At 39.2% G+C, this 27,245-nt stretch overlaps 1 protein-coding gene across 1 annotated transcript in view; it reads right to left on the reverse strand.

The window, feature by feature from the left end:
- Positions 1-26,161, reverse strand: part of LOC127412474 (PDZ domain-containing protein 7-like) — a 60,278-nt gene extending 34,117 nt beyond the window's left edge. Inside the window, 13 exon segments of the mRNA XM_051648865.1 lie at positions 1,350-1,934; positions 5,349-5,420; positions 5,700-5,791; positions 5,928-6,019; positions 9,679-9,854; positions 12,822-13,066; positions 15,210-15,666; positions 17,464-17,524; positions 22,032-22,179; positions 22,327-22,503; positions 23,636-23,810; positions 24,973-25,110; positions 25,978-26,161. Of these exon segments, the coding sequence (XP_051504825.1) occupies positions 1,350-1,934; positions 5,349-5,420; positions 5,700-5,791; positions 5,928-6,019; positions 9,679-9,854; positions 12,822-13,066; positions 15,210-15,666; positions 17,464-17,524; positions 22,032-22,179; positions 22,327-22,503; positions 23,636-23,810; positions 24,973-25,110; positions 25,978-26,161 (2,602 nt within the window).
- Positions 26,162-27,245: the final 1,084 nt, after the last annotated feature.

Here is a 27,245-nt window from a genome sequence, read left to right on the forward strand (position 1 = left end):
TCACTTGCATTGTATTGACCTACAGAGCTGATATATTTTTTCTAAAAATCTTTGTTTGTGTTCAGCAGAAGAAAGAAAGTCTTACACATCTGGGATGGCATGAGGGTGAGTAAATTATGAGTAAATTTTCATTTTTGGGTGAACTATCCCTTTAATATGGTGTGTTGCTTCCTTGATGATCAAGTTTTGGACACTTGAATTGAGGGACTCAAACACAACTATTATAAAAGGTGCAAACATCCATTGATGTCCCATTGTAAAAGGAATAGTTCATACAAAAATGAAAATTCTGTTATCATACAGTGTCCTCACCCCCATGTCGTTCCAACATATTAGTTTCTTTCTTATATGAAACACAAAATTAGATCTTAGGCAGAATATCTGAGCTTCTTTTTTCCATGCAAATGGAAGTACATATGTACTGCCAAAAAAAAAAACAACAAGAAAAACACCACCAAAGTATCTTCAAAGCAGTCCACTTGTGCGCAAGTTTTCTGAAGCCATACGATAACTTAGAGTGAGAAACATACAGAAATATAAGTGGTTGTTCTCCTCTGCAGTAGCTCTGAAATCTCATTTGCAGTTGCATTTTGTGCAGCACAATGAGTCACCTGGCAAGCGAGAACTAATGGAGTTTGCCATCAATATCGTCGAACCTGGCACAACATGTCTGAAGGTGCCATTTTTGAACTAAAAACAAGCGTGAATGAAATTTGAGAGTTCTGGCCAAAGGATAACGGATCCAATTTGGCCTGGATAACAGATTAATTTTGGTCTGTTCCTCACACAAATCTATCGTATTTCTTCAGAAGACTTGGAATAAGGTGCACAAATTGTATGGACTGCTTTTATAATAGTTTGTTCATGCTTTTTGTTCTTTTTCTAGTTTGCCATAAACTTCCAATTTATAGAAAAAGAGAAGCTTGGGCATTCCAACTCCTTGGCATTAGCAGACTCTTTGATGATTTCAAAGAGACTCATGATTTCAAGCTCAATTACACTTCCTAGTGCCATCTAGCACTCTGCGCAAGCGTCAAGCACTAGGAAGTGTAATCGAGCTTGAAACCATGACCGTACCTAGAGACTACAATGTCAGGATGTACAGTGAAAAGGAGTTATATTTTGATCCATTCTCACCCAAAACCAATTAGATCTGAAGACATGGGTTAAATCACCGGAGTCTTATGGATTACTTTATGCTGCCTTTATGTGCTTTTTGGAGCTGTATTAACATGTTTTAGTCCATTAGTTCTGCATGCTAGGTTTCAATTCAAGAAGTATTTTTAGTAGGCTCACTTGGAGATAAGACAGATTTCCAAACAGAGCCAGGACAAAGTATCTCTACTCACCCAAGGACTGTTTGGTCTTGGAAATAGAAACAGTGGTCAGTTCATCCTCTTTCTCTGGTGGGCTTTCTTGGCTGTCCGAGTGTCCATTCATTGGTTCTCTCCAGTCCTGATATGAGCTGGGCCCAAACACCTGGGTCAATGGTGTCCTGCTCCGTCGATGTGCACTCATTACAGTATACTTCACCTCCTTTCCATTGTGAGATTTGTCAGTTTTCGCTCTATGTCCATTCCTATAAGGGGACCTTCCCCTCTCTGGGACAGAATCACCTCTACTGGATAAAGAGTCATGGTGTGATGTCAGGGGAAAACCGTTGTCTCTTCTTCGCGGGGAGCGTCCCTGAACCTCTGTGCTGTGAGGGGACTCTGAGTGTGACCAGCTGGACCGAGCAGGGCTCAAGGAGCGATGACGGAGTGAGTCTGTGATGTATGTGTCCACGGGTACATCCAAAAGGGGAGTGAAAGCTCGAGGAGGAGGAAGTCGACCGGTTGGTAGGCTTGCCAAGCGCTGTCGCTCCAGATCTTCTATGAACTGCCGTTCTCTCTCCAGATCCTGCGCCGGCTGCAGGTGGAATCCACCCCTGTAGTCTGTGACAGGTAGATATTAAAACATTGTTCTCGTTCACTCACCATTTACAAAAAAAATTAAAATGGTATTACCATGTTTTTTTGACACATACTATGGTAAAACCATGTTTTTAAGACATATACCATGGTAATACCATGGTATTCTTGATGTACCTTGGAGTACAATGTAAATACAATGGTATATACAGTAAATATGGTTATCATTCAGTACAATGGTGTATATCAAAGAACAATGATATTCCCATGATTTTTGCGCAAGGTACCAGCATGGACTTCCATGTAAACACCTTAGTACTGTATATGAATATGTAAGTCAGTCATTTATTACCATGGTATATATCAAAGTATGATGGTTTTACAATGGTTTTTAGAGATGGTGCAACTGGTAAAACTGTGTTTTTGGACATGTACCATGATAAAACCATGTTTTGTGACATACCATGATAATACCATTGTATTCTTTGAAGTACTTTGGACTGCTATGTAAATACCATTATACAGGTGCATCTCAATAAATTAGAATGTCGTGGAAAAGTTCATTTATTTCAGTAATTCAACTCAAATTGTGAAACTTGTGTATTAAATAAATTCAGTGCACACAGACTGAAGTAGTTTAAGTCTTTGGTTCTTTTAATTGTGATGATTTTGGCTCACATTTAACAAAAACCCACCAATTCACTATCTCAAAAAATTAGAATACATCATAAGACCAAAAAAAAAAACATTTTTAGTGAATTGTTGGCCTTCTGGAAAGTATGTTCATTTACTGTATATGTACTCAATACTTGGTAGGGGCTCCTTTTGCTTTAATTACTGCCTCAATTCGGCGTGGCATGGAGGTGATCAGTTTGTGGCACTGCTGAGGTGGTATGAAAGCCCAGGTTTCTTTGACAGTGGCCTTCATCTCATCTGCATTTTTTGGTCTCTTGTTTCTCATTTTCCTCTTGACAATACCCCATAGATTCTCTATGGGGTTCAGGTCTGGTGAGTTTGCTGGCCAGTCAAGCACACCAACACCATGGTCATTTAACCAACTTTTGGTGCTTTTGGCAGTGTGGGCAGGTGCCAAATCCTGCTGGAAAATGAAATCAGCATCTTTAAAAAGCTGGTCATCAGAAGGAAGCATGAAGTGCTCCAAAATGTCTTGGTAAACGGGTGCAGTGACTTTGGTTTTCAAAAAAACACAATGGACCAACACCAGCAGATGACATTGCACCCCAAATCATCACAGACTGTGGAAACTTAACACTGGACTTCAAGCAACTTGGGCTATGAGCTTCTCCACCCTTCCTCCAGACTCTAGGACCTTGGTTTCCAAATGAAATACAAAACTTGCTCTCATCTGAAAAGAGGACTTTGGACCACTGGGCAACAGTCCAGTTCTTCTTCTCCTTAGCCCAGATAAGACGCCTCTGACGATGTCTGTGGTTCAGGAGTGGCTTAACAAGAGGAATACGACAACTGTAGCCAAATTCCTTGACACGTCTGTGTGTGGTGGCTCTTGATGCCTTGACCCCAGCCTCAGTCCATTCCTTGTGAAGTTCACCCAAATTCTTGAATCGATTTTGCTTGACAATCCTCATAAGGCTGCAGTTCTCTCGGTTAGTTGTGCATCTTTTTCTTCCACACTTTTTCCTTCCACTCAACTTTCTGTTAACATGCTTGGATACAGCACTCTGTGAACAGCCAGCTTCTTTGGCAATGAATGTTTGTGGCTTACCCTCCTTGTGAAGGGTGTCAGTGATTGTCTTCTGGACAACTGTCAGATCAGCAGTCTTCCCCATGATTGTGTAGCCTAGTGAACCAAACTGAGAGACCATTTTGAAGGCTCAGGAAACCTTTGCAGGTGTTTTGAGTTGATTAGCTGATTGGCATGTCACCATATTCTAATTTTTTGAGATAGTGAATTGGTGGGTTTTTGTTAAATGTGAGCCAAAATCATCACAATTAAAAGAACCAAAGACTTAAACTACTTCAGTCTGTGTGCATTGAATTTATTTAATACACAAGTTTCACAAATTGAGTTGAATTACTGAAATAAATGAACTTTTCCACGACATTCTAATTTATTGAGATGCACCTGTATGTATTTTAGTCATTCATTACCATGTTATGTACACTATCAAAGTACCATGGTATTAACATGTTTTTTGGACATGGTACAAATAGTAATACCATGGTTTTTTATACATGTACCAAGGTGTAAATGTTTTTTTTAAAAATGTATACCATGGTAATACAATGATATTCTGAACTACCATGTAAATACCATGGTATATGAATATGGTAATCATTAAGAACCATGGTCCAGTATATATAAAACATTCCCATGGTTTTCACACATTGTACCACGGTAATACCATGATTTTTTGGAAATGCACTATGGATAAACCATGTGTTGTGGATATGTATATATCAAAATACCATGGTATTACCATAACACCACCATAATACTTTTTTTTAATGCAAATGTAAGGACACACTGGTAAATTCACATATTTCAATAAAACAATTTGTCACATTCACACATCCCCTTCTCCCATAAACATTAATGTGGTCAAAAGGCCGAATTAATTTACATCTCCTTAAATCATTGCAGATGTTAAGAAAGCTCTCTTACACACACGCTTTCCCTTTCATCCAGAAATTTGAGCGGCAATCACACATTCATATCCATTGAGTAAGCAGCAGTGTGCTTTTCGCTCAGATTTCAGGGGCCTCTGGCGCAGAGAGGTTTGAATTACTCCTCTGTGGATGGTACAAAGGAGCTGCATTAAGCTTCAGACCTGCGTGGGTGGATGCTTGAAGGTTAAACAATGCATGGCGCCATTCTTGCATTTTAGAAATGACTTCCATTCAAAAGTCAGTGGAACATCTAGGTGTTGGTCTGACACTGTGGACAATGACAGCAGCTGCTGTGCACTCCAAGGTTAGAGTTCAAGAGGTCATATGCCATGCCAGCAGTAGAAAAAAACAGGCAGGACACTGTTGATACATCTATTTATCCTGGCAATGATGCCTGTTTAGCATCTCGCAAATGATGCATTTGTGTCAAAAATGCCAGCCAACAATGGTCAAAATTCAACAGACTCATTATAAAAAAGTGATTGCAGTGTACAGTAATGAGGAAACAGAGGATTTTCAAAAGAGAAGGATTCTATGTGTGCGTGTGTGTGGGCGGGGCAGATTAAATATCAGCAACTGGATATTTGAAGTCTAAGTGTCTTTTTCCGGTAAGACATTCGTTTCAGGGTCTGAAATCACTGGTGCAGGGGAGAGTGGGAGTCTAAACCCTCTGGTTATATAATTTCCTGCAGGGATCAGAGTGAGGACATCGCACAGCACTGAAAAGAGTGTGTGAAAATGAGAAATGAAAGAATGGTACATTCAAGTACACACCAGTGGGGAAGTTACCTGGGATGGGTGTTATTAGATGGCGACGGGGCGTTCCACCATGACAAGGAGAACGGAGGACAGGAGACCTCACTGAAGAAACCCAAACATGCAGTAAAGAGAATCACAAGAGTTCACATTCACCACAATGCTTACAGATTAAAATCCAGATGTCAAAGATTTTCAAGAATTACAACTAGTCAACCAGTCCAACATTTGGACACACTTGACTGAATTTGTTTCTAGTGATTTAAAAAAAAACTTTTGATCTAAAGGCTCATGCTTAAACGCTTCAAACAGATTTGTAGAAAAATGTATGTACATGTAGATAAACATTTTAAAAGCTAAAGATTCAGTGAAATGTTCTCTTACCTGAGCGGCTTTTTAGTATGTCATAGGCTTCAAGCTCAAAGGGCAAGACCATACTGTCAAAACGCCCTAGATCTGTGAGAGGGATGATCATTCTACATGAAAGAAAGTTAGACATTAGATGCAAACTTTACACAAAAGTTAAGCCAGTATGTGCTTGAATGAATGTGGGAAATGCATGCATGTATGCTTGTGGATGTTTTTAAGTATGACAGAGGTTAACTTCCTCACCTGATCTCTCTCAGCAGCAGAAGCTTCTCGGGTTTGTCCAAGATGGCCAGCAGGGGGCGCACCAGATCCTCAACCACTCGCTCTGCCAGAAACTAAAAAAGAGAAAGATAGAGAGGAGATGATGCTCAGTTACATTTAGCACTTTTGGAATCAGCGATTTAAACGATTGAACTAACTAAAAAGCTCTGGGTTCAGACCGAAGGAAACATACTGAAAATAGTTTTCTAAGTTGTGTTCAACATACTTTGACAAATGATTAAAAAAATAAATGAATTTCCATGCTGGTCTAAACTGGTTTATCTTGTGCAATGTTTCTAAAGATCAACTGATAAAGCATGGCGCTAGCGCTGCCAAGGTCATGAGTTTGTTTCAAAGTTGATAAATGTATACCTTTAATGCAGGCCATTTTGGATAATAACATCTGCCAAATGCATAAATGTAAATGTCAACCAGCATGGTCTTTCAGATGGCGGTTGACCAAGGCAACCTTGCTGGTTAAGTTAGTTAAAGAGATAGTTCACCCAAAAATGAAAATTCCCTCACCATCTCTCATTTACTCAACTTCATGCCATCCCAGATGTGTATGACTTTCTTTTTCTGAACACAAACAAAGATTTTTAGATGAATATTTCAGCTCTGTAGGTCTAAACAATGCAAGTGAATGGTGGTCAGAACTTTGAAGGTCCAAAAAACATAAAGTCAGCATAAAAGTAATCCATACGACTCCAGTGGTTAAATCCATGTCTTCAGAAGTTTTATGATAGGTGTGGGTGAGAAACAGATCATCATGGTTACTTTCGTAACCTCCGTTCCCTGATGGAGGGAACGAGACGTGTCGATGTAGTGACACTAGGGGTCACTCTTGGGAGCCCCAAACACCTCTGATCTTTTTTTTTTTAAAGGCCAATGAGAATTGGCGAGTGGAATTTGCATGCCACTCCCCTGTATGGGTCTAAAAGGAGCTGGTATGCAACCACTCATTCAGGTTTTGTGCTGAGGAGCCAAGATAAGGTCCCGGCCATTTCAGCAGGTAGTTCAGCGTTGTGGCAAGAGGGACACAATCTCTCGTTCCCTCCATCAGGGAACGGAGGATACGAAAGTAACCATGATGTTCCATCTCTGTCACTCACTCGATGTTGTGTCGATGTAGTGACACTAGGGGTCCCTATACAAAACGCCACAACTAACTGAACTGTGTTATGTGAAGTGGCGGTGTGTGACGGGCAGACTGCTGTGTGCCTCGTAGCCAGCACACCAGGCCATCACGTAACCTCCCCCAACGTGCTTTAGCAGGAACAAGTCGACTGCCCAGTGAATAGGTGGACAGGCTAGCCCAGCCGAGGCCTCTTTTCCTTCTCTTTTCTGCCCCAAAAAAGAGTGGAATTTGTTAACTGACTGGGAGCCCAATGTGTCTATGTGGGGGGGGGGGGGTGTCACTCCCAAGGGGAAGACACCGCGGAGACCACACCCCGCCCAAAAAAGGGTCTTTACCGAGCTTTGTCGGAAGTATGTCATGTGGAGAGGTCCCATGGTAGGTCCTACCCAAAGGGGGAGGAGATTCTACAAAGCATGGTGACCGGGACTAATCCCGTGTGGGGGTATTCGTGCCACAGCTGGGCGCCCAGGGGCGGGAGGTCTACCACTGGAGTGCCAACCCTGCCAAAAAGGAACGGTGGATGGCGGTCATGACGACGGCTGTGCACACCGGACAAGTGACCCAGGAAACAAGGAAACTGCTCTTTTGCTGAACCTTTGGAAACAAAATATTCTCCTCCCGGCCCTCCACCAGGGGATGGAGTGGTCTGTGCACCAGCTCCAGAGGAATGGGTCTCCTTGCCCCTGGGTCGCCCGTCTCAGGGGCACTTCGAAGCCTTCCTCGGGTTCTTGGCGGCCGGCCGTGAGACGGGTGGCGTCTGCATCCTGCGATGGGCTGCACGCCGGGGCCGGGCCATGGGGGCAGGCTGCGGTGGAGCTGGAGATGTTGCTTCAGGGAGATGCCCTTGGTGATGAGCAGATGGGGTGCGGGATCTTGAGCCGCGCCGGGGCAGGATGTGCTTTATAGCCTCCGTCTGCTTCTTCACCATAGACGGTGTCGCCAAACAGGCCAACTTGGGAGATGGGGGCGTCAAGAAACCGTGCCTTGTCAGTATCTTGCATCTCTACCAAGTTGAGCCAGAGGTGGCGCTCCTGGACCACGAGAGTGGACATCGCCTGCACGAGAGACCGCGCTGTGACCTTCGTCGCCCAGAGAGCGAGGTCGGTCACCGAGCGCAGTTCCTGCATCAATCCTGGGTCAGAACTACCCTCATGCAGTTCTTTTAGCGCCTTGGCTTGGTGTACTTGCAGAAGAGCCATGGCGTGCTGGGCGGAGGCGGCTTGTCCAGCGGCACCATAGGCCTTAGCCGTCAAAGACAACGTAAACCTACAGGCCAATTCTCATTGGCCTTTTAAAAAAAAAGATCAGAGGTGTTTGGGGCTCCCAAGAGTGACCCCTAGTGTCAGATAGGGAACAATATTTACTGTAAGTCCTTTTTACCATAAACTCTCCTCCCTGCCCAGTAGGTGGCGATATGCACATAGAATGCAAATCACCAACAACAAAAAAAGAATGTGGAAGTGAAAATGAAATATAATTAAATTCATTTGTTTCTCACCCACACCTATCATATTGCTTCTGAAGACATGGATTTAACCACTGGAGTAATATGGATTACTTTATGCTGTCTTTAGTGTTTTTTGGACCTTCAAAGTTGCATGGACCTACAGAGCTAAAATATTCTCCTAAAAATTTTCACTTGTGTTCAGCAGAAGAAAGTCATACACATCTGGGATGCCATGTGGGTAAATGATGAGAGAATTTTCATTTTTGGGTGAACTATCCCTTTAAGAAGCATGGAATGGACACCAGTACACCATCATCCAACACAACTGGGGACCAACACCCAAAACACAAAAATTTTGTTCTTGCTGATCTTGTCTGAGGCTGATCTTGTCTATGAAAAATATTTTGAATATTTGAGTTTTTGAACCCCAGCAATAACGTCTGCTGGTATTTTGCAAGAGTTCTCAGAACAGCTCCTGAATTGATCTCTCTGTAGTAGTGACTAAGTGTGGTGTTTCCAACTGCAGAGTTCAGACGATCTGCAACACTTGATCCTAATCATAAATGACAAGGCAAATCTGTCCTTTGTGAGTGCAGCCGGCAGGGACATTGATTAGTCCGAAATATGGCTAGACAGACGAGAGAGCTTTTTCTAGTCAAACACATCCCCATCAACATCAATCCACATGCATAGCAGATGTCATGGAAAGACCCTGATTCACCCCCAAAGTCCACTCTGAGTTATAAGAAAAACTAAAAGAAAAAAACTTAAAGACCTCTCTAAAGTCATATATGAGTCATTTTTCCTAGACATTTATCTACTCTGCTGAAAAGACCAGCTTTAAGACCTACATGAATTTCAATGCTGGTCCATGCAGATTTATGCTGGTTAGTGCTGGTTTGGTGCTGGTCTAGCTGGTGGACCAGCATAACTATGTTGTTCACCAGCCAAAATTGTCAGTCAAACAACATAGTATTTCTGATGTAGCTGGTTGACCAATGGGGCTTGCTGTTAAATTAGTTAAGAAGCCTGGTGGAGACACCAGTATCCCCTGCCGGGAACCAGTATCCAAAGTACCAAATACCCTGTGAACCAGCAATGCTGGTCTGTTCAACAGGGTAGGCATGTTTAGCTGACTGCAGACTCACCCTTTTACAGTGTCTCATGACAGCAGCCACCTCGTCTTCATTGAGCAGTTTGCGAGCCGTGTCCTCCATCATGGCCATAGTCTTTGGGCTGGGCATGGGGCTGTGCTCCCTCATACCAGCTCGGGTCTCTCTGGGAGAACTCAATAGGTTAATTATAGGTCGACCTCGTGCTTTACCTGAGGGCACAAGTGCTAGAGTCAGCAAAGGAGCCAATGTAAGAGTCCTGATGACAGCAATTATAATGGTAGCCTCTGTAACATAATCAGAATAATAATCCTGCCTGAACTTATTATTTGCATTTAAGGAAAAGCCAATATTGTGAATTAGTTAGTAAGACACATATCCACATATCATATATAACTGCTAATTTTCCTCTTACCTTATAATTACCATTATTGCTGATAGGTAAATTGAAATGTATTAAAACAATAAATAAAAAAAAAAGAGGATAATTCCGGTCCTAGATGCTGCATGGTCAGTACAGAATTCGAGCTGTGCTAAAATACATGATATAGTAACAGCTATGATGCACCAGAAGAGGCCAAATATTAACCATAATTTAACCTTTTAACCTATGTCAGGGACTATATCCTCAAGTGAAAGGATGGCACCTAATTAAATTGTAAAAAATAAAATAAAGTTTTAAAAGGATAGTTCACCCAAAAATGAAAATTCTCTCATCATTTACTCACCCTCATGCCATCCCAGATGTTTATGAATTTCTTTCTTCTGATGAACACAAAATCATATTTTTAGAAGTAAATCTCAGCTCTGTAGGTCCATACAATGCAAGTGAATGGTGACCAGAACTTTCAAGATCCAAAAATCACATAAATCCAGCATAAAAGTAATCTACAGTATATGACTCCAGTGGTTAAATCCATATCTTCAGAAGTGATATAATAAGTATGGATGAGAAACTGATCAATATTTAAAGTCCTTTTTTTACCATAAATCTCCACTTTCACTTTCACTTTCAAAATATGAAAGAATGTGAAAATGAAAGTGGACATCTATGGTAAAAAAATACTTAAATATTGATCTGTTTCTCACCCAGAAAATATGGATTTAACCACTGGATTATGGATTACTTTTATGTGGCCTTTATGTGATTTTTGGAGCTTGAAAGGTTTGGTCACCATTCATTTGCATTGTAAAGATTAACAGAGCTGAGATATTCTTCTAAAAATCTAATTTCTAAGTTTGTGTTCTGCAGAAGAAAGAAAGTTATACACATCTAGGATGGCATGAGGGTGAGTAAATGATGTGATAATTTTATTTTTGTGTGAACTATCCCTTTAATGAAAATTTGTGTCCTTAATACTTTTATGTAGTAGCCATTTTATAAAAGCAAAAAGGCACTCAGGTTTATATTTTGTGAATATAATCACAGTTGAAAGGGTTATAGGCACCCTGTGACTATAGACAGTTGTGCTCAAAAGTTTGCATACCCTGGCAGAAATTGTGAAATTTTGGCATTGATTTTGAAAATATGTCTGATCATGCACAAAAAAAATAAAAAATAAAAAATAAAGAAAATCTTTTATTTAAGGATAGTGATCATATGAAGCCATTTATTATCACATAGTTGTTTGGCTCCTTTTTAAATCATAATGGTAACAGAGATCACCCAAATGGCACTGATCAAAAGTTTACATACCCTTGAATGTTTGGTCTTGTTACAGACACATAAGGTGACACACACAGGTTTAAATGGCAATTAAAGGTTAATTTCCCACACCTGTGGCTTTTTAAATTGCAATTAGTGTCTGTGTATAAATAGTCAATGAGATTGTTAGCTCTCATGTGGATGCACTGAGCAGGCTAGATACTGAGCCATGGGGATATCCAAAGCCTTGAAAATGCCAGTCAGTACTGTTCAATCACTTAAGAAGTGGAAAATTCGGGGATCTCTTGATACCAAGCCAAGGTCAGGTAGACCAAGAAAGATTTGAAACAACCACACCGTCTTTTCCAGAGCAGCCTGTATTTCTCCTGAGGTTACCTGTGGGTTTTTTTTTTTTTTTTTGTATCCCGAACAATTCTTCTGGCAGTTGTGGCTGAAATCTTTCTTGGTCTACCTGACCTTGGCTTGGTATCAAGAGATCCCCGAATTTTCCACTTATCAATAAGTGATTGAACAGTACTGACTGGCATTTTCAAGGCTTTGGATATCTTTTTTTATCCTTTTCCATCTTTATAAAGTTCCATTACCTTGTTACGCTGGTCTTTTGACAGTTCTTTTCTGCTCCCCATGGCTCAGTATCTAGCCTGCTCAGTGCATCCACGTGAGAGCTAACAAACTCATTGACTATTTATACACAGACACTAATTGCAATTTAAAAAGCCACAGGTGTGGGAAATTAACCTTTAATTGCCATTTAAACATGTGTATATGTGTCACCTTGTGTGTCTGTAACAAGGCCAAACATTCAATGTAAACTTTTGATCAGGTCCATTTGGGTGATTTCTGTTATCATTATGATTTAAAAAGGAGCCAAACAACTATCTGATAATAAATGGCTTCATATGGTCACTATCCTTAAATTTTTTTCATGATCAGTCATATTTTCAAAATCAATGCCAAGATTTCACAATTTCTGCCAGGGTATGCAAACTTTTGAGCACAACTGTATATTCACAATACAGCATGGACTCTCGTACCTTAACGTTACAAGGTTACAAAATTAGCCCTGTGATGCCCTACAAAAAACACACATTTATCCACATGCCTTGTTTATATATGAAAACATGCACTCTGAAATGGCAAAAATGAGCAGCCTACTTTTCATAATTTTGAAATACCCATTGAAGTGCCTGTTTCTCTGTGTATTACTTACTGCAGTAGGCACTCTAAAGAATGCAGCTACTGTATGTAATTTATCACTAGCTGAGAAAAAACCACAGGGGCCGGACTCAAGGCCACTTCAAGGGAATTACTGCATAACAGTATACAGTAAAGCAGCTCTCTCTTCTGATTTAGCCTCTTTAAAAGCTCATTATGCTGCTTGCTGACTTTTTAAATGCAAATACCCTGCCTCCTCTGCTTTTGGTGTCTGCAATTCCCTGGTATTCACACAAAACATGGGCTTCATTAAAGGTTGTTGAACTACATGTGGACTGAGAGTTGTGTGTGAACTCACCTGGTTCGTTGTCTAAATGTTTGGGGGATTTGGATCTTCCTCTGTGTCCGTCCCCTTTCCCCATGTCCTTCCTGTCTCTAGAGGAAGACCTTTCCCTCCTACGTCCACTTTTAAACAGCAGGCTGACAAAGGTTTTGGAGCGCTGCAGAGTGCTTCCTTCTGCCTCTACCTTGTTCTTCTGATGTTTCTTTTTCTTCTGCTTGTCCTCTGATCAACATCCATACAGAAACATGTAAAAGAGTGACCTCCAGACAAGCAAAATTTTAATTAAATTAGAGATGCATGCTAAATCTTTTCATCAACTGTATATTAAATAAATGAATATTCACAAAGAAACACACTGACTTGCCCAAGTGACAAAATACATGTATAATATGTGGCATTCTAGCACAAATGTTGGAGGTTCAGTCCTGAGCGAGGGTGACTCAGAAACAAGAGAGTTAGTGAGATCACAGTCGTGTTTTATCACTATTGTGACCTTGAACAAGACACTTAACCCCATGTCACTACAGGGTGAGTGCACTAGAAATTGCTTAGTTTGAAAAACACCTGCTGAATTGCTTGCAATTTCCAGACACCAATTCTGTAAATGTGAAATTACTGAAGAATGTAATTCGCTTTGGATGCTAACCAAAGGTCAAAAGGGTGAATCTTACAATGCCTGTCAAGAACATATCCAGTTTATATATCACCCCTAAATCAAAATATTAAAAACTAAAACCTAAAGAAATTAAAACCTAAAAGATAAGAATAAAAGTATATTAAATCCTAATTGCACTGTGGCACTATTGTCATAACAATGAATGAATCTTACAATGCCTGCCAAGAACATGTCCAGGTTATATTTCATCCCCTAAATCAATATTTCGTCTTCTTTTGATTTGGGGGTTAAACATAACAAGTTTTGGTGTTTTGGTGGCCGATTTTGTTAAGACTGATAATAGAGATCAAATGATAGTGTCTTGTGATTAAATGTATTTGTTTTAGGCCACTTGTTGTTACAAATACTCCAGTCATTTATCTCCACAATGTGAGGTAATAAACCTGGCAAATAAAACAAGATGATATACACTTGGCCCTGTGGCTTTTGAGCATACATTTCTCATGGCATCAGATTCTCCAGTCTGAACCGTTAATCTTTCACAGGGATATCCCATGCAGAAATACTGATGTATTATGCATTCCACAGAGTTAATTTCACTGCAGACATCCAATAGCAGTGCACTGCTATTTACAGTGTATATGAAAAACAGATGCAGTAGTATGACTACAGGGCTGCTTAATGGGTCAGTTGTTTTTAACCACACATTTTCTATTATGTTAGGATCATATTACACAAGATCTCCCCATCACTGATCTGGTTGTGGCCTTGGGCATGGACATTGCAACTGAGATATGAGTTACATGTTTCATCAGTGATATAAACAGAGGCTGGCCTTGTACAGCTCGCCTTATTTTGATTTATAGCCTTTGGAGGTGGGCTGAGAGACTCCTATTTTATCTCTTTTTCGATGGTATAATCAAAATCCGGTCATCATTTACCCACCCTTATGTTCCAAACTTTTCAAACCTGTATGAATTTCTTTCCCTTGTAGAATACAAAAGGTGAATTTTTGAAGAATATTCTGGGCCAATTTTTTCCATTAAATGAAAGTGAATGATGACTGGGACTGCCCCGAAATGACAAAAATCTGCATAAAAGTATTATGATATTGTTCCAAAAATCTTCTGAAGTCATAAAATAGCTTTGTCCGAGGAACAGACCAAGGAATAGGTAGTTTTTACTAATAATCTCGCTCAAATGGGCTGTTAAACTTTGAGACTGGATAATTGAATCAGTGAGTTGAACTAAAGAACCAAATCAGTCAGATCTGTAAATGAATGACTTAGATCAAGTGACTCATTGAAAAGATCAGACTCAAAAGAACAAATTGTTAATTAACCTAACATACTTCTCTCATTAACTCTTGTGAACGCACCAAAGAGAGCTAGGGCAGATGTCAAGATTTTCAGTGAATAACGACTCAAATTTCTGTCTGTTTCTCACACAAAGCTATCGAATGGCTTCAGAAAATGTATAGAGTGCAAGAATTGTATGGACCACATTCATAATATTTTTATAGTGTTTTTATTGTCAAATTGAAGCTTGACAGGCTCAGTCATCAATCACTTTTATAATATGGAATAGTCTATATAATTGCCCCGGATATTCTTAAATGTTTTCTCTTTTGTGGTCCACAGAGGTATGAAAGTCACACAGGTTTAGAACAACAGACTATCTGTTTTGCGACCAATAGAAGATTGGGGGAGAGTTTGGGAAACCTGTTTGTCAGTATTTTTGCAATTCCGTTTGGCAAAGAAATTACACACTGCTTTACTGTACCTGACACAGTGATGTGACTTTGGGATCGGCGGATGGGTTTCCGAGGTTTACTGAGAGCCAGCAGGACTGCAGTTTTACAAGAGTCCAGAGTCTCTTTATCCCCAGCAGAGAAGGTTCTTGTCCGAGGGTGGGCGGTCCCTCTACGGATTGCTGTATCTTTCAAAAGAACAGTTTCGCCCACCGTTCGGCTGGTTTCTGTGGTTATGACCCTACTAGCTCTCGATGAGGTATCAGGCTCTGGTGGGTCAGTCTGCATTGCAGTCTCTTTCCGTTCAGAGCTGGGCCGACGTGAGCGGTCCTCTGTAGAGATACAGACATCTACCATCTCTGAGCCGAATACAGGTGGGAACATGACCTGCGAAAGACCGCTAAGAGAGCTGACTGGTGTTCCGGAAGAGAGAGAGGAAGTGGAGGAGTAGGAGTCTGAACCCTGAGAGGAAGAGGGCTGACCCCCATTAGCCACTGATAAACAGAAAGAAAAGAAAAGAGACTTTCATGTAATATTTTTAGAACACATAATAGGACACTTAGAACATTCAGTGCACTTCAGTGGAGCTCTGTCTTTCATTTTAATACATTCGTGAACTTACATATAATGTTTACATCACAACGCACTTATGTAAAAATGTTTCAAACATAACAAAGAAAGCACAGACATATAGTCTGAGAGCCTTATAAATAGCAAAGAAATTTCTGGTGTACTCAGCACTGGCTACTCTCAACTGTCTTAAAGGTGAAGTGTGTCATTTCTGCGCCACAACAGAGACTATTTAGCCTGAGATGGAGCACTTGTATTAACATTAACGAGATAAAGTGGAACGCCCAATAGAGTGCAACAGTGCCTGCAAAATTTTTGTGCCATCTGGGTTCAGGAAGTATTTTTCCCATTAATTTTTTCCATAGACTTTTTATAAAATCCTCCATTTAAAGAAATGTAAAGCATGAACCAAACCAACCAGCTCCAAGGTGAATCGCAACATTGCAGACTTTGTTTTAAGGCAAACATGTATTTGAAAATCTGACAAAAAGACAAAGGTACAAGTCTTGTACATCACAAGAGCACAAACTACAATCCCACGAAGCATTGTGAATGACGTAATAGAATATAAAACTATGGAAATATATAAAACTATTGATTTTACGTTGTTGATTATAAGTACAGAAACAACATAGTTTACATTTATTGCAAAACATTCCGATATACACAAATATATAAGTAGTTTGAGAGTGCAGGGAGACCGACTTTTTGCATTATTCAAAGTGAATCATGTGAGTGGGCGGTCACTTCCAGGCTTATTTCGCAGGCATTGTTTTGCCGCAGTTCTCTGATTGGTGAGGCTTTCTCTGTTGGACCATGGGTAATGTAGTTGTTCAAGAGGAATTGCACAATTAAGTTGAAATGTCGCAGACGGCTGGCTTCAACGGATTATACCATCGATGAACAACCTCGTAGCTCCCGGTGGGTCTGTCTTTAAATGTTTATAAGTTATCATTGAAAATCAATTCATCTATGGAACAAATGAATGGGATTTTTACTTCCGGAACCAGACTGTTGTGCTCTATAAGGCAGATGTAGAAAAGGAAGTCCTGCCTTACATGTAAAAGAGCTAATCACCTTTTAGATACAGACATTGTCAGTCAGTCAACTCGAGAGCGTGTATGCGCATTAGCAGGACCAGCCTGAAAAATAGCGTTATGCCATTGGTTGAGTCAATGTTGCAGTGTCTGGATGCTCAAACAAACAGAGCAATGCTTTGAAAGCTCCACTGAGCCAAAGTTTTTACACTTTTCAGGTAAATTAACCTACAAATGGTTTACTTATAGTCTCTGCATAGTAAACTGGGATAAATTTACATACTTCACCTTTAAATATGGAGGAGAATTACATGAGCTCTGAATATAGAAGAAAATTATTCTGTCATGTAACAATGCACAATCCCAGATGACTTATCTGAATTTGAACATTATGCTCTAATCCCTGGCTATTTTTAGACACGGCCATATTAAATGGAAAGCAGAGAATTTGAGGGCAATGAAAAAAATAGGCTTAATGTGGCCTGTCTGCACTCAGTTTTAATCTGTACAGGGACTGTGCCAATCCACACCATCATTTCAATTATGGATATTATGTTTCTAACACAGGATGCTCAAAATACAAAAGCAAAAGAGTGCATCACAAAAAGCATCTTTAAAGATACATAATGTAATTCATGGATGAACTGTCTGGGTATGTGAGGTTAACAGGTAATGTTTACGTACATTTATTAAGCCAGCTGTACTCCGCCACCATCTCCTTATATGCAGGATATCTTCCAGCTTCCTAGCACAGGATATTAGACAAGACATATTTGTTGTTACAACATAATCACACTGAGGAAAAAAATCTACAAAAACCTATAGTCTTAAATTAATCGTTCACCAAAAATTAAAATGCTGTCATCATTTCATCACCCCTTAATGTTGTTACAAACCCAAATGTCTTTCTTCTGTGGAACACAAAAGGAGAAATTCTGAAGACTGTTCTGGTTTATCTTTTCCCTGCAATTGCAATGAATGGGAACTAAAGCTTTCAAGCTGCAAAAGGACACAAAAGCATCTTAAAAGTGTACAAAAGTATCATAAAAGTGGTCCAAATGAGCTTGTGTGCTATATTCCAAGTCTTCTGAATACATACGATAGCCTTGTATGAGAAACAGATCAAAATTTAAGTCGTTATTCACTGATAATCTCTCAATGAGCGATTAAACTGCTGCGACCAGATCCTTGAGTCAATGAATTGAACCAGATTAGTTTGATTCAGTTTCATTAACCAGATCAACTGATTCATTAAATAGATTTAAAATAGCGATTTGTTCACGAATCAGACATTACTACTACTTTTTCTCATCAAGGTACTGTATGGCTTCAGAACACTTTGACCCCGTTTCCATCTGGTATTAAGATGCATCTCGGGTGATCCGTTCACATGTGGTGAGGTGGGACACATCGCCGTTTACATCTTGTCACTTAAATGCATCTCCTGTGATCACTTGTGATCGGATTTGGAGAGGAGGGTCTCAATTTCATGACAACGTACATCAGTCACTAAGTCTGTGTGTTACTGGATGATATTAAAGCACAACAAAGTCAGAAAAAGAAAGAAAGACAAAGAAAGTGCAAAAAAAAAAAAAAAACGTCTCCCAGCTGCGGTTGAAATTTAATCTAAGCACAAATGCAACATTTCAAGCAGAATTATCTGTTACTTTATTGGATTATCTGTATTAAAGGAGCTTCGGGTGTTCGTGCTTGTCATCTGCGTTGATATCAGACACACTAAAGAAGATCCGTGAAGCTCTCGTGATTGTGTATGTATCCGCTTTTTAAAATTGTCTGATCGGACGGTTATTTCCTTTTAAAGCCGTTCGTAAATGGCAAAGTTTAAATTCTTGTTTTAGCGCAGCAGTTGATTGACAGGTGAGCGCTTCACTGCTGCTGGGACGCATTCAGGACGGATTAGCGTTTACACCTCAAATATGATCTTGTCGTTTTTGACCACATTCGTATGTGGTTTTTGTGATCCAATCACAAAATTTTTTATAACCCATTTAGATCTGTATTTAGGGCTGACCACATGTGATCGGAGCACCCGAAACGCATCAATGCCAGGTGGAAATGGGGCCTTTCAGTATGAAAGTATACTCCAATTTGAGTATACTTTAATTATGCTTCTGAGTACTTTTCACAGATGTAATTGCATGGAAAAGAGCAGCCAACACAGTCTTCAGATTTTTCTCATTTGTGTTCCACAGAACACAGTTAAGTCTATAGGTTTGGAACGTTATGAGGGTGAGTAAATGATGACAGAATTTTCATTATTTGGGTGAACTACTTGGCAAACTAAGTGCACTGCATATAAAATGTCCTGTGTTGGATGTAATTCATTGTGCAGAGTAAAAACTGCCAAAAAATTACTTATAACAGCATTGTCCACCAGGCAAGGCTGGAGAGAATATGACCACATATTATTTGTCAGTTCAAGCATTTCTAACTGATGCCCCAGGGGTACGCTGACCTCACTTTGAATTCTCTTGAGGTCACAGGCCCCTCAGAATATCTAAGTCTACTATTTTACAAACATTAAACAAGAACTGGAACATTATTAAGATGATAGTAGGTGGCAGCCTCATTTGCCTTTTAGAAAAATAAGTTGTGGTGGAGGACAATGATGTCACACAGAAGCTGTGTCACTTTACATTGGATTCAAACAGACTGTCCAGCACAGTGTAAATCCACATTAAAGCTTATGTATTTGGCAGACACTTTATCCAAAGTGATTAACAGTGCATTTTGGGATATACATTTTACCAGTTTGTGCCTTCCCTGTGAATCGAACCCAAGACTCCAGCATTGCTAGTGAAATGATCTACCGAGCTTCAGGAACTTCCACATAGTTTAAATATATTACTTTCTCCTTCCGTTTTGATTCTTGCCTGACATTTTCTCACATTGTCACTTCACTTATCGCCAGCAGGGCCATTGGATCCAAAGAGAAAATTGAGCTAACACTTACCACTACTAAGTGCCATCAATAGCTGTCACATCAGGCCCTACATACTTATAGCACTACTGAAGGTTTGATTCAAAGCCTTGCCATGGGGGCAATGAGAAAAGGCCATAAAATGAGGCTTTCTGCTGATTATAACCTGATCCCTAAGGCCTGGTGAATAATGCACAACGCCTGGCTGTTTTTCACAGGTGGAACCTGAGCTCTGCCTGAGTAAAGCGAGCAACCAGGAATGTGACGGCTAAATGCCAGCTGTCTGCTTTGCTATGCTTTCTTAGTCACAGACGCAATAAGATGCTATGTTATTTAGCATGCTGTGGTTGCAATTAATATGCTAGAGCACTTTGCAAATCATTTGTCTTGCCCTTTTCATTTTCAGTGCAGATAAATAACTGTACTCTCTCTATTTTTAATACTGTCATTAAAGAATGCCTCACACTCCCTTTTAGTTATTTGTAAAACTGGATGTTGTTCTTTGTCAGCATTCAGTAATAGCAGCAAGTTGGCATGTCCCTCTCATTTTTGAGTACTGGTGATCTGTCATTTAGTCCAATGTTTGACCCAGTTTCCCACAGATGATACATTAATTATTTCGTACAATTCCACAGTGGTTCTGATACAGTGTTATTATCGTGAAAGAAAACTAAACAAAAACTAGGTGAAAACATTTCATCGCAACACATAATTTTCATCAAAATGCCACTATATATATATATATATATATATATATATATATATATATATATATATATATATATATATTAAATTAAAACTTAGAAACAAAAACTAAATATACTAAAAAAAACTAAAGAAATGTTCCAGGTTAAATACAAATTAAGCTCAGTTGCCAAAGTTTGATTCCCACAAAAAAATTTTTTAAAGTTAAATATATATATATATATATATATATATATATATATATATATATATATATATATATATATATATATATATATATATATATATATATATATATATATATATATATAAATCTAGGTTACAGTAAGGCAATTTCAGTGGAAGTTAGTGTGTTATACTGGATATAACTTTACACAGATAAGGTTAGTAAGCAATATTATCACAATGAAGTCATGTTAACACATACAGTATAATGTTTATGTCTTGAGGCTATACTTTTGAAACTGTGTCTTTTCTAATGTTTATGGACTGGGCCCATTCACTTCCATTGTAACTGCCTCACTGTAACCACAGTTTTTGCTTTTTTTTTTTTTATAATCACAGGACAAGTCAAAATTATAATTTCTTTGCTAATCAACATTATGACACAAATGATGTCGATTGAGCTTAACTTGTATTGAACCTGGAATATTCCTAAAGACTAAACTGAAATGAAAATGAAACTAAAACTAAATTAAAGTAAAGTAAAAACCAATGAATTAAAAGGACAAATTAAATTTTAAATAGGCATTAAAACTAAAGGTAGACCGATATTTCGGTTTTACAGATTAATCGGTGCCGATAGTTGCTTTTTGGAACTATCGGTTATCTGCAAATATCTATACTGATAGTTGCCGATAGTTTTATTATTATTATTATTATTCCTCTGTGGCCAGCACTATTTTGATTAGATAATCAAGTAATCTAAATTGAAGCGAGGACATGCAAAAAAAATACAGCGAACATATGGAAACATGCCCTAGCTGCACATACATTGAGTCTCCAACTTCATATCATGTGAATAATAATAAACCTTATTCCTAATTAAACCTCATCTGGTGAAATAAATATACCAACTCTTAATTTGGTGAATATATTGTCTCTAAAAAGCTTAATTTGGTAAATACTTAAATAAAGAGCATTGTAAGCCAAGCCTCCGTCATTTAAAAATAATAGCCTCTTGTGTGTTCTGGGCTTGTTTATAGATAAAAGTCATACATTATGCACCAAATCTTCATGTCTTCTGGTTATTATCGGGAATTTGGTTGAACAATAAACTAAATCTGGGACTGTATTCATTGTATCACTCTTGTAGCCTCTGTGTCTATGCCCATTACAGTAAGGAAAGACATTCTTTAAATAGAATTTTAAAAACTATCGGCCAATTAATCGGTTATTGGCCTTTTCCACCACCTTAGTTATTATTGGTATTGGCAGAATCCACTATCGGTCAACCTCTAATAAAAACAAAATCAAAAATTTTAAAACACTGTTCAAATATATAACAACGCTGTTCTGATAACATTTAATGAATGCTAAATTGCTGGAACATGCCATTAAATTATTTTGTCAGATTATTCAACAATTATATTTTGGTTATTCTTACCTTGATGGTCAGCATCACGTGAGTGTGACTCTTCAGCACTTCTACTGCATTGCTGTGTGTGATGTCCTCAAAGCTCACGCCATTGGCTGCCAGAATCTGATCCCCCATTTTAATTCCATTTTGTTCAGCCAGGCCACCAGGGTCCAGCCTCAACACAAAACCAAACAAATCATCAAATGAATAAAGAAAAAATGTTTCCATAACATATAGGCATATAGTTGTCATACAGCAGTGAAAATCAAAAGCAAAGAGACATGGAAAAGTAACCCCCAAACCCCAGATTATCATCTCTTACTTTGAGACATAGATGCCCAGGCCAAATTCTTTACCACCACGGATGTTGAAGCCGAGGCAGTAGTCATCCGAGGTTGTGTACAGGTGCACTATTCTTCGCAGGGCTCCATCTGAACTGGCCTCTGAGGGTGTGCGACCACTCTCTTCCACTACCATCCTTCGGTGGATCAGATCTACCCTGCAAATATACATTCATATGTTTACAAGTTGTAAACAAATAAGCAAAGACACAGTAATCACAGTCATAGTACAAAAATACATAAATATTACATACAATAAATACAAAGTTTATTATTAAAGGTAAAGTGTGTAATTTCTGCACCAAATCTTCTACATCAATGACTGTTTTCAAAAAGGTTTCCATGAACACTGCCTCCATCCGCCATTGGTCAAAAAAAAAAAAAAAAAAACAGATAGCTCCGCCCCAAACTCACACTAATGGTTGAGCCAAAGTTGCTACTGTATGTCGGACTGGTTGGGATTCTTAAGCAAACAGAGTAATGTTGCTTGATGTTTTGATAGGGCTAAAGAGTGTTTACATTTTGTGGGAGAATGACGCTACGTATTGCATACAGTTGTCTCTGCATATTAAGCTGTGATAGGAGAAATTTTTTTTAACATTGAAAAATTACACCCATCACCTAAAATCCACAAAACAAAAACAATGTAACTTTATGCTGGACACACATATACTTCTGCAATTAACCTGCCCAATCTACTATCAGTTAATGAAATGGATGAAAAGACCACTGCGGTAACTCTACCACCACCACTGTATGCTGAAACAGAAGCTGAAGGAAAAGATAACATGCAAAGGCCAAGAGTCACAGGGTTTCCACCCCGTTAGTCATGGTAGTGGGGGAACAGCAGCCCATCACTATGATCTGCTTATCTTCTCACTACAGTGAGCCTAATTAAACCCCATCATTCAGCACACCTGCCAATACATGTATCCCTAAAAAACTAATACTATTTTAAATGGATCACCCAAGAAAACTGACTGTTCAAAGACAAAACACAGTCTTCTTTACTGACATCAGTTCTCAAAAGCTGTTTTGAAACTCTTGAAAAGGCAGGCTTGAGGGACAGCAACCTTTCTTGCAAACTTACTGAAGGTCATGTTGAGACATTTCACCACTTGTTTGTATAGATCAGCTATAAAACATTTTGTGCTTTCATATGTACAGATCTCAGATCTAGATTCCCTGATGGTAGACTCATCAGGGAATCTACCAGGAAAACTGGTAGATGGTAAAGTGTAGTCTATTTAGCATGATTTTTCGATATGTTGCAAATTTCTACCCTCTTACCATGTTGTCTTCTCTTTTGAGTAGCGGATGCCTGGCACCTTCCCCACACGTCTTACCACCATGCGCAGCCGATTGTTTCCCGTCAGGACTTTTACCGCACTACTCATGGTGATGCTCTCCAGGCTAATGCCGTTCACCTCTACAAGCTTATCCCCAACACACAACCCCGCCAACTCTGTAACATGGAATAAAGAAACCAAATGAAACATATTTTATAGACTGTAAACTCACTTACAGTATAACATACATATTTGGGTTGTTGATGCTTAACATGTTTAATTTTTTAATTCAATCATGATTTTAGGTTAAAGTTTTTATAAATATATACCGGAAATTGTATATTTTAGGTGCAGTGACTTTCAGTGTTGTTGTCTGGTCTCGAATCTGAGTCCAAGACCATATTTTCATGGTCTTGGTCTTGTCATGGACTTGGTTTTGACTCAAACTCGAACAAGTGTGGACTCGGACTTAACCCAGTCGAGACCCTTTTCAAAAAACATATACAGTAGTGAAAGCTTAGATTTATCTGACAAACATGTTTGACTGACAGTATCAGAGATCTTGATATTTGTCCCGCATTTCAGTCTGTTGCATAGAATCAGAAATAGTGATGCCCAGTTCACAAATAAATCATTCTATTGAGTCGGTTCTTTTCAGCGAATTGGCCAAACAGATTAGCAAAAAGGTTAGAATCGATTGGCTATTTAGTCTGATTTTTTTTTTTTTTTTTTTTTTTTTTGTGTAAGAGCACCACTGTTTTTTTTTAAAGTTCTTTTGTCAAGTAAAAAAGAACATTAGCTGTTAAAAATGTGTCTTGAGACACCTGTGTTATACTCTATTCCCAATAGCACATGTACAACACCCAGATGTCTATCTGATCTGTGTTTACATCTGGAAGACATCTATATTATGTTGTTTGCTATAAGACGTATGTCAATAAGTATGTCTCGGATGTCAATAAGACCTTCAGCAAATGTTTTTGAGACGTTTATGATTTAGACATTTATGATTAGAAGACTTTCTGTGTAAACATTGCCATATTTAATACATTGTTGTTTGGTTTTTAGGCCCATTTTAGATATGGTACAGTATACTGTATTTTGTAAAGCAGAAATCTTTACTTGACTTGAATGGAATATAACAGTATACAGAAGCTGGTAGTTTGTATTGCCATGCTAAGACACATAGGCACTTTAAACCTTTAATTTGACATTTTGTTAACACTGACTACCCATATGCTTTGTCATAAGAAGTAACTTTTGGTGGGGTGAAATCTTGATTCTACTGTATATTTATTAAAATCAGTTCTCTGTGGATTGTTATGCTGTCTGAAATACCTGCAGAGCTGTCATCCTCCACTTTACTGACAAAGATTCCTAGGCCATGTTCAGATCCTCCACGCACACTGAAGCCCAATCTTCCATCCTCGCTTTTGTCCACAGTAATGGTGTGGATGTCCTCGCTATCATCCCCACCTAGGTGCAATAACATCAGACATAAATAGAAAGACTTAGTTTCCCTGAAAACATTGTCTTAAAGGAATAGTCTACCCAAAATGAAAATTCTCTCATCATTTACTCACCTCATGCCATCCCAGATGTGAATGACTATCTTTCTTCAGCTGAAACAAACAAAGATCTTTAGAAGAACATTTCAGCTCTGTAGGTCCCTACAATGCAAGTGAATAATGGCTAGAACTTTGAAGCTCCAAAAAGCATATAAAGGCAGCATAAAAGTACTCCTTTTGACTCAAGTGGTTTAATCCATGTCTTTTGAAGTGATAAGATAGGTATGAGTGAGAAACAGATCAATATTTAAGTCCTTTTTACTATAAATTCCCCTCCCTTCCCAGTAGGTGGTGATATGCACAAAGAATGTGAATCGCAAAAAAACAAAAAAAGAATGTGAAAGTGGAGATTGATAGTAAAAAAGGACTTAAATATTGATTTGTTTCTCACCCACACCTATCAAATAGCTTCTGAAGACATGGATTAAACCACTGGAGTTGTATAGATTACTTTTATGCTGCCTTTATGTGATTTGTGGAACTTAAAAGGTCTGGTCACCATTAATTTGCATTGTAAAGACCTACAGAGCTGAAATATTCTTCTAAAAATTTTCATTTGTGCTCTGCAGAAGAAAGAAAGGCGTACACATCTGGGATGGCATGAGGGTGAGTAAATGATGAGAGAATTTTCTGTTCTGGGTGAACTATCCCTTTAACTTTGATGACTGTTACTCTGAAATGTGGAAAATAGTAATAATAAAGAATGAGTAGGTATGTTCAAACCTTTGAGTGTGTAAATATACTTTATAAACTGTTATCTGCATTTGACACTCACCGTCAACAGGTGCATTAATGAGGATGACCCTGCCCATAGGAGAGGAGGATCGGACTCCTCTCTGGCGCTGCTGTTTCTTGTGCAGGTAGCGTGGCAGAGTAGAGGTGCCCGAGGACCCTGGCTGGGCACTTGGTTGAGCCCCATTCGTCATGTCTTTGCTTGCCGTGTCAAACGAATGAGCCATGGCAAAGTCCCAACCTCCCCTCTAACCCTCATCCAGGGCCTAAAGTTCTCAAGGGAAGTGGGGTGGTGGTGGGCAAACTAGACGTCTGGTGGGTCACGAGGTTTACAGTCCCAAGGATTAGTTCCACAAAAGGAAGGTACGCTGCAATGGTACAGGAAGAAAGTGCTATGGATCCAGCATTGTTCACTTTGAATTAGACGCCATATGGTGAGTTGTCTTCACAGGGTCTATGGCTCCACAGGACTCCAGCATGATCATAATAAATCAATAAAACAGCTGATTGCATTATCCGAACAGTGGCAGTCCAAAAAAGGGGTGAATCCTTGAGTGCATGGTTCGGAAGGATCCTCACAGAAGACGTGTAATTGTGGCCCAGGTCTGCTGGTTAGACTGTGGCATTAGGCTGGAGTCCTTCCTTACCGAAAGCGAACCTTCGCCTGGCAGGAGTCAGTCATCTCAGTGTCTCACCTTTACCAGTGATCCACAACGGCAGAGAAAGATCTGTGAGAACCCGACCACGCAATGACTAATTTCCCATGGGAGGTAAAGTGATATCTGCAATTATTGCATTCTCGAAGCTAAGGGTTGCACTAGAGCAAGAGATACAGAGTTGATAAGGAATTCTTAATATGTTAAGACACGTTTAATTGTCTTGTTAGCTACTAAAATTACATTTTCTAAGATGCCCATAGTAACTGTGTTAGTCTTGACAGGAATTTGACGCTGTCCAGTGAATTCGCGCATCATCAGCACCTCGGACAGCGCACAAGCAACAGGTTGCGTAAAGCGCATCTTAACGCAGTACACAGGCTTGAGTGGACCATTTCCTAAGGTAACGAGGGCACGTAGGTAAATCGGACTAGTTTAAATGCATAAGAGTGAAGAGACTTCAAATCTATACAAATGTCTTGAAAATGACTATAATAGAATCTCGTCAGCGCAAGTTATCCTCTATGAGATCCTTAAGGCACATATACAGTCAAACTAGTAGGGAATTACTTGCATGACCAATAAGAATAATGGTGAAGATAAACTAGTTTCCTGTATTTATTTATCCTACTTGGTCTGTTGTTTACTTGAAGCC

This window comes from Myxocyprinus asiaticus, chromosome 21, assembly GCF_019703515.2.
Source record: "Myxocyprinus asiaticus isolate MX2 ecotype Aquarium Trade chromosome 21, UBuf_Myxa_2, whole genome shotgun sequence".
NCBI classification, from domain to species: Eukaryota; Metazoa; Chordata; class Actinopteri; order Cypriniformes; family Catostomidae; genus Myxocyprinus; species Myxocyprinus asiaticus.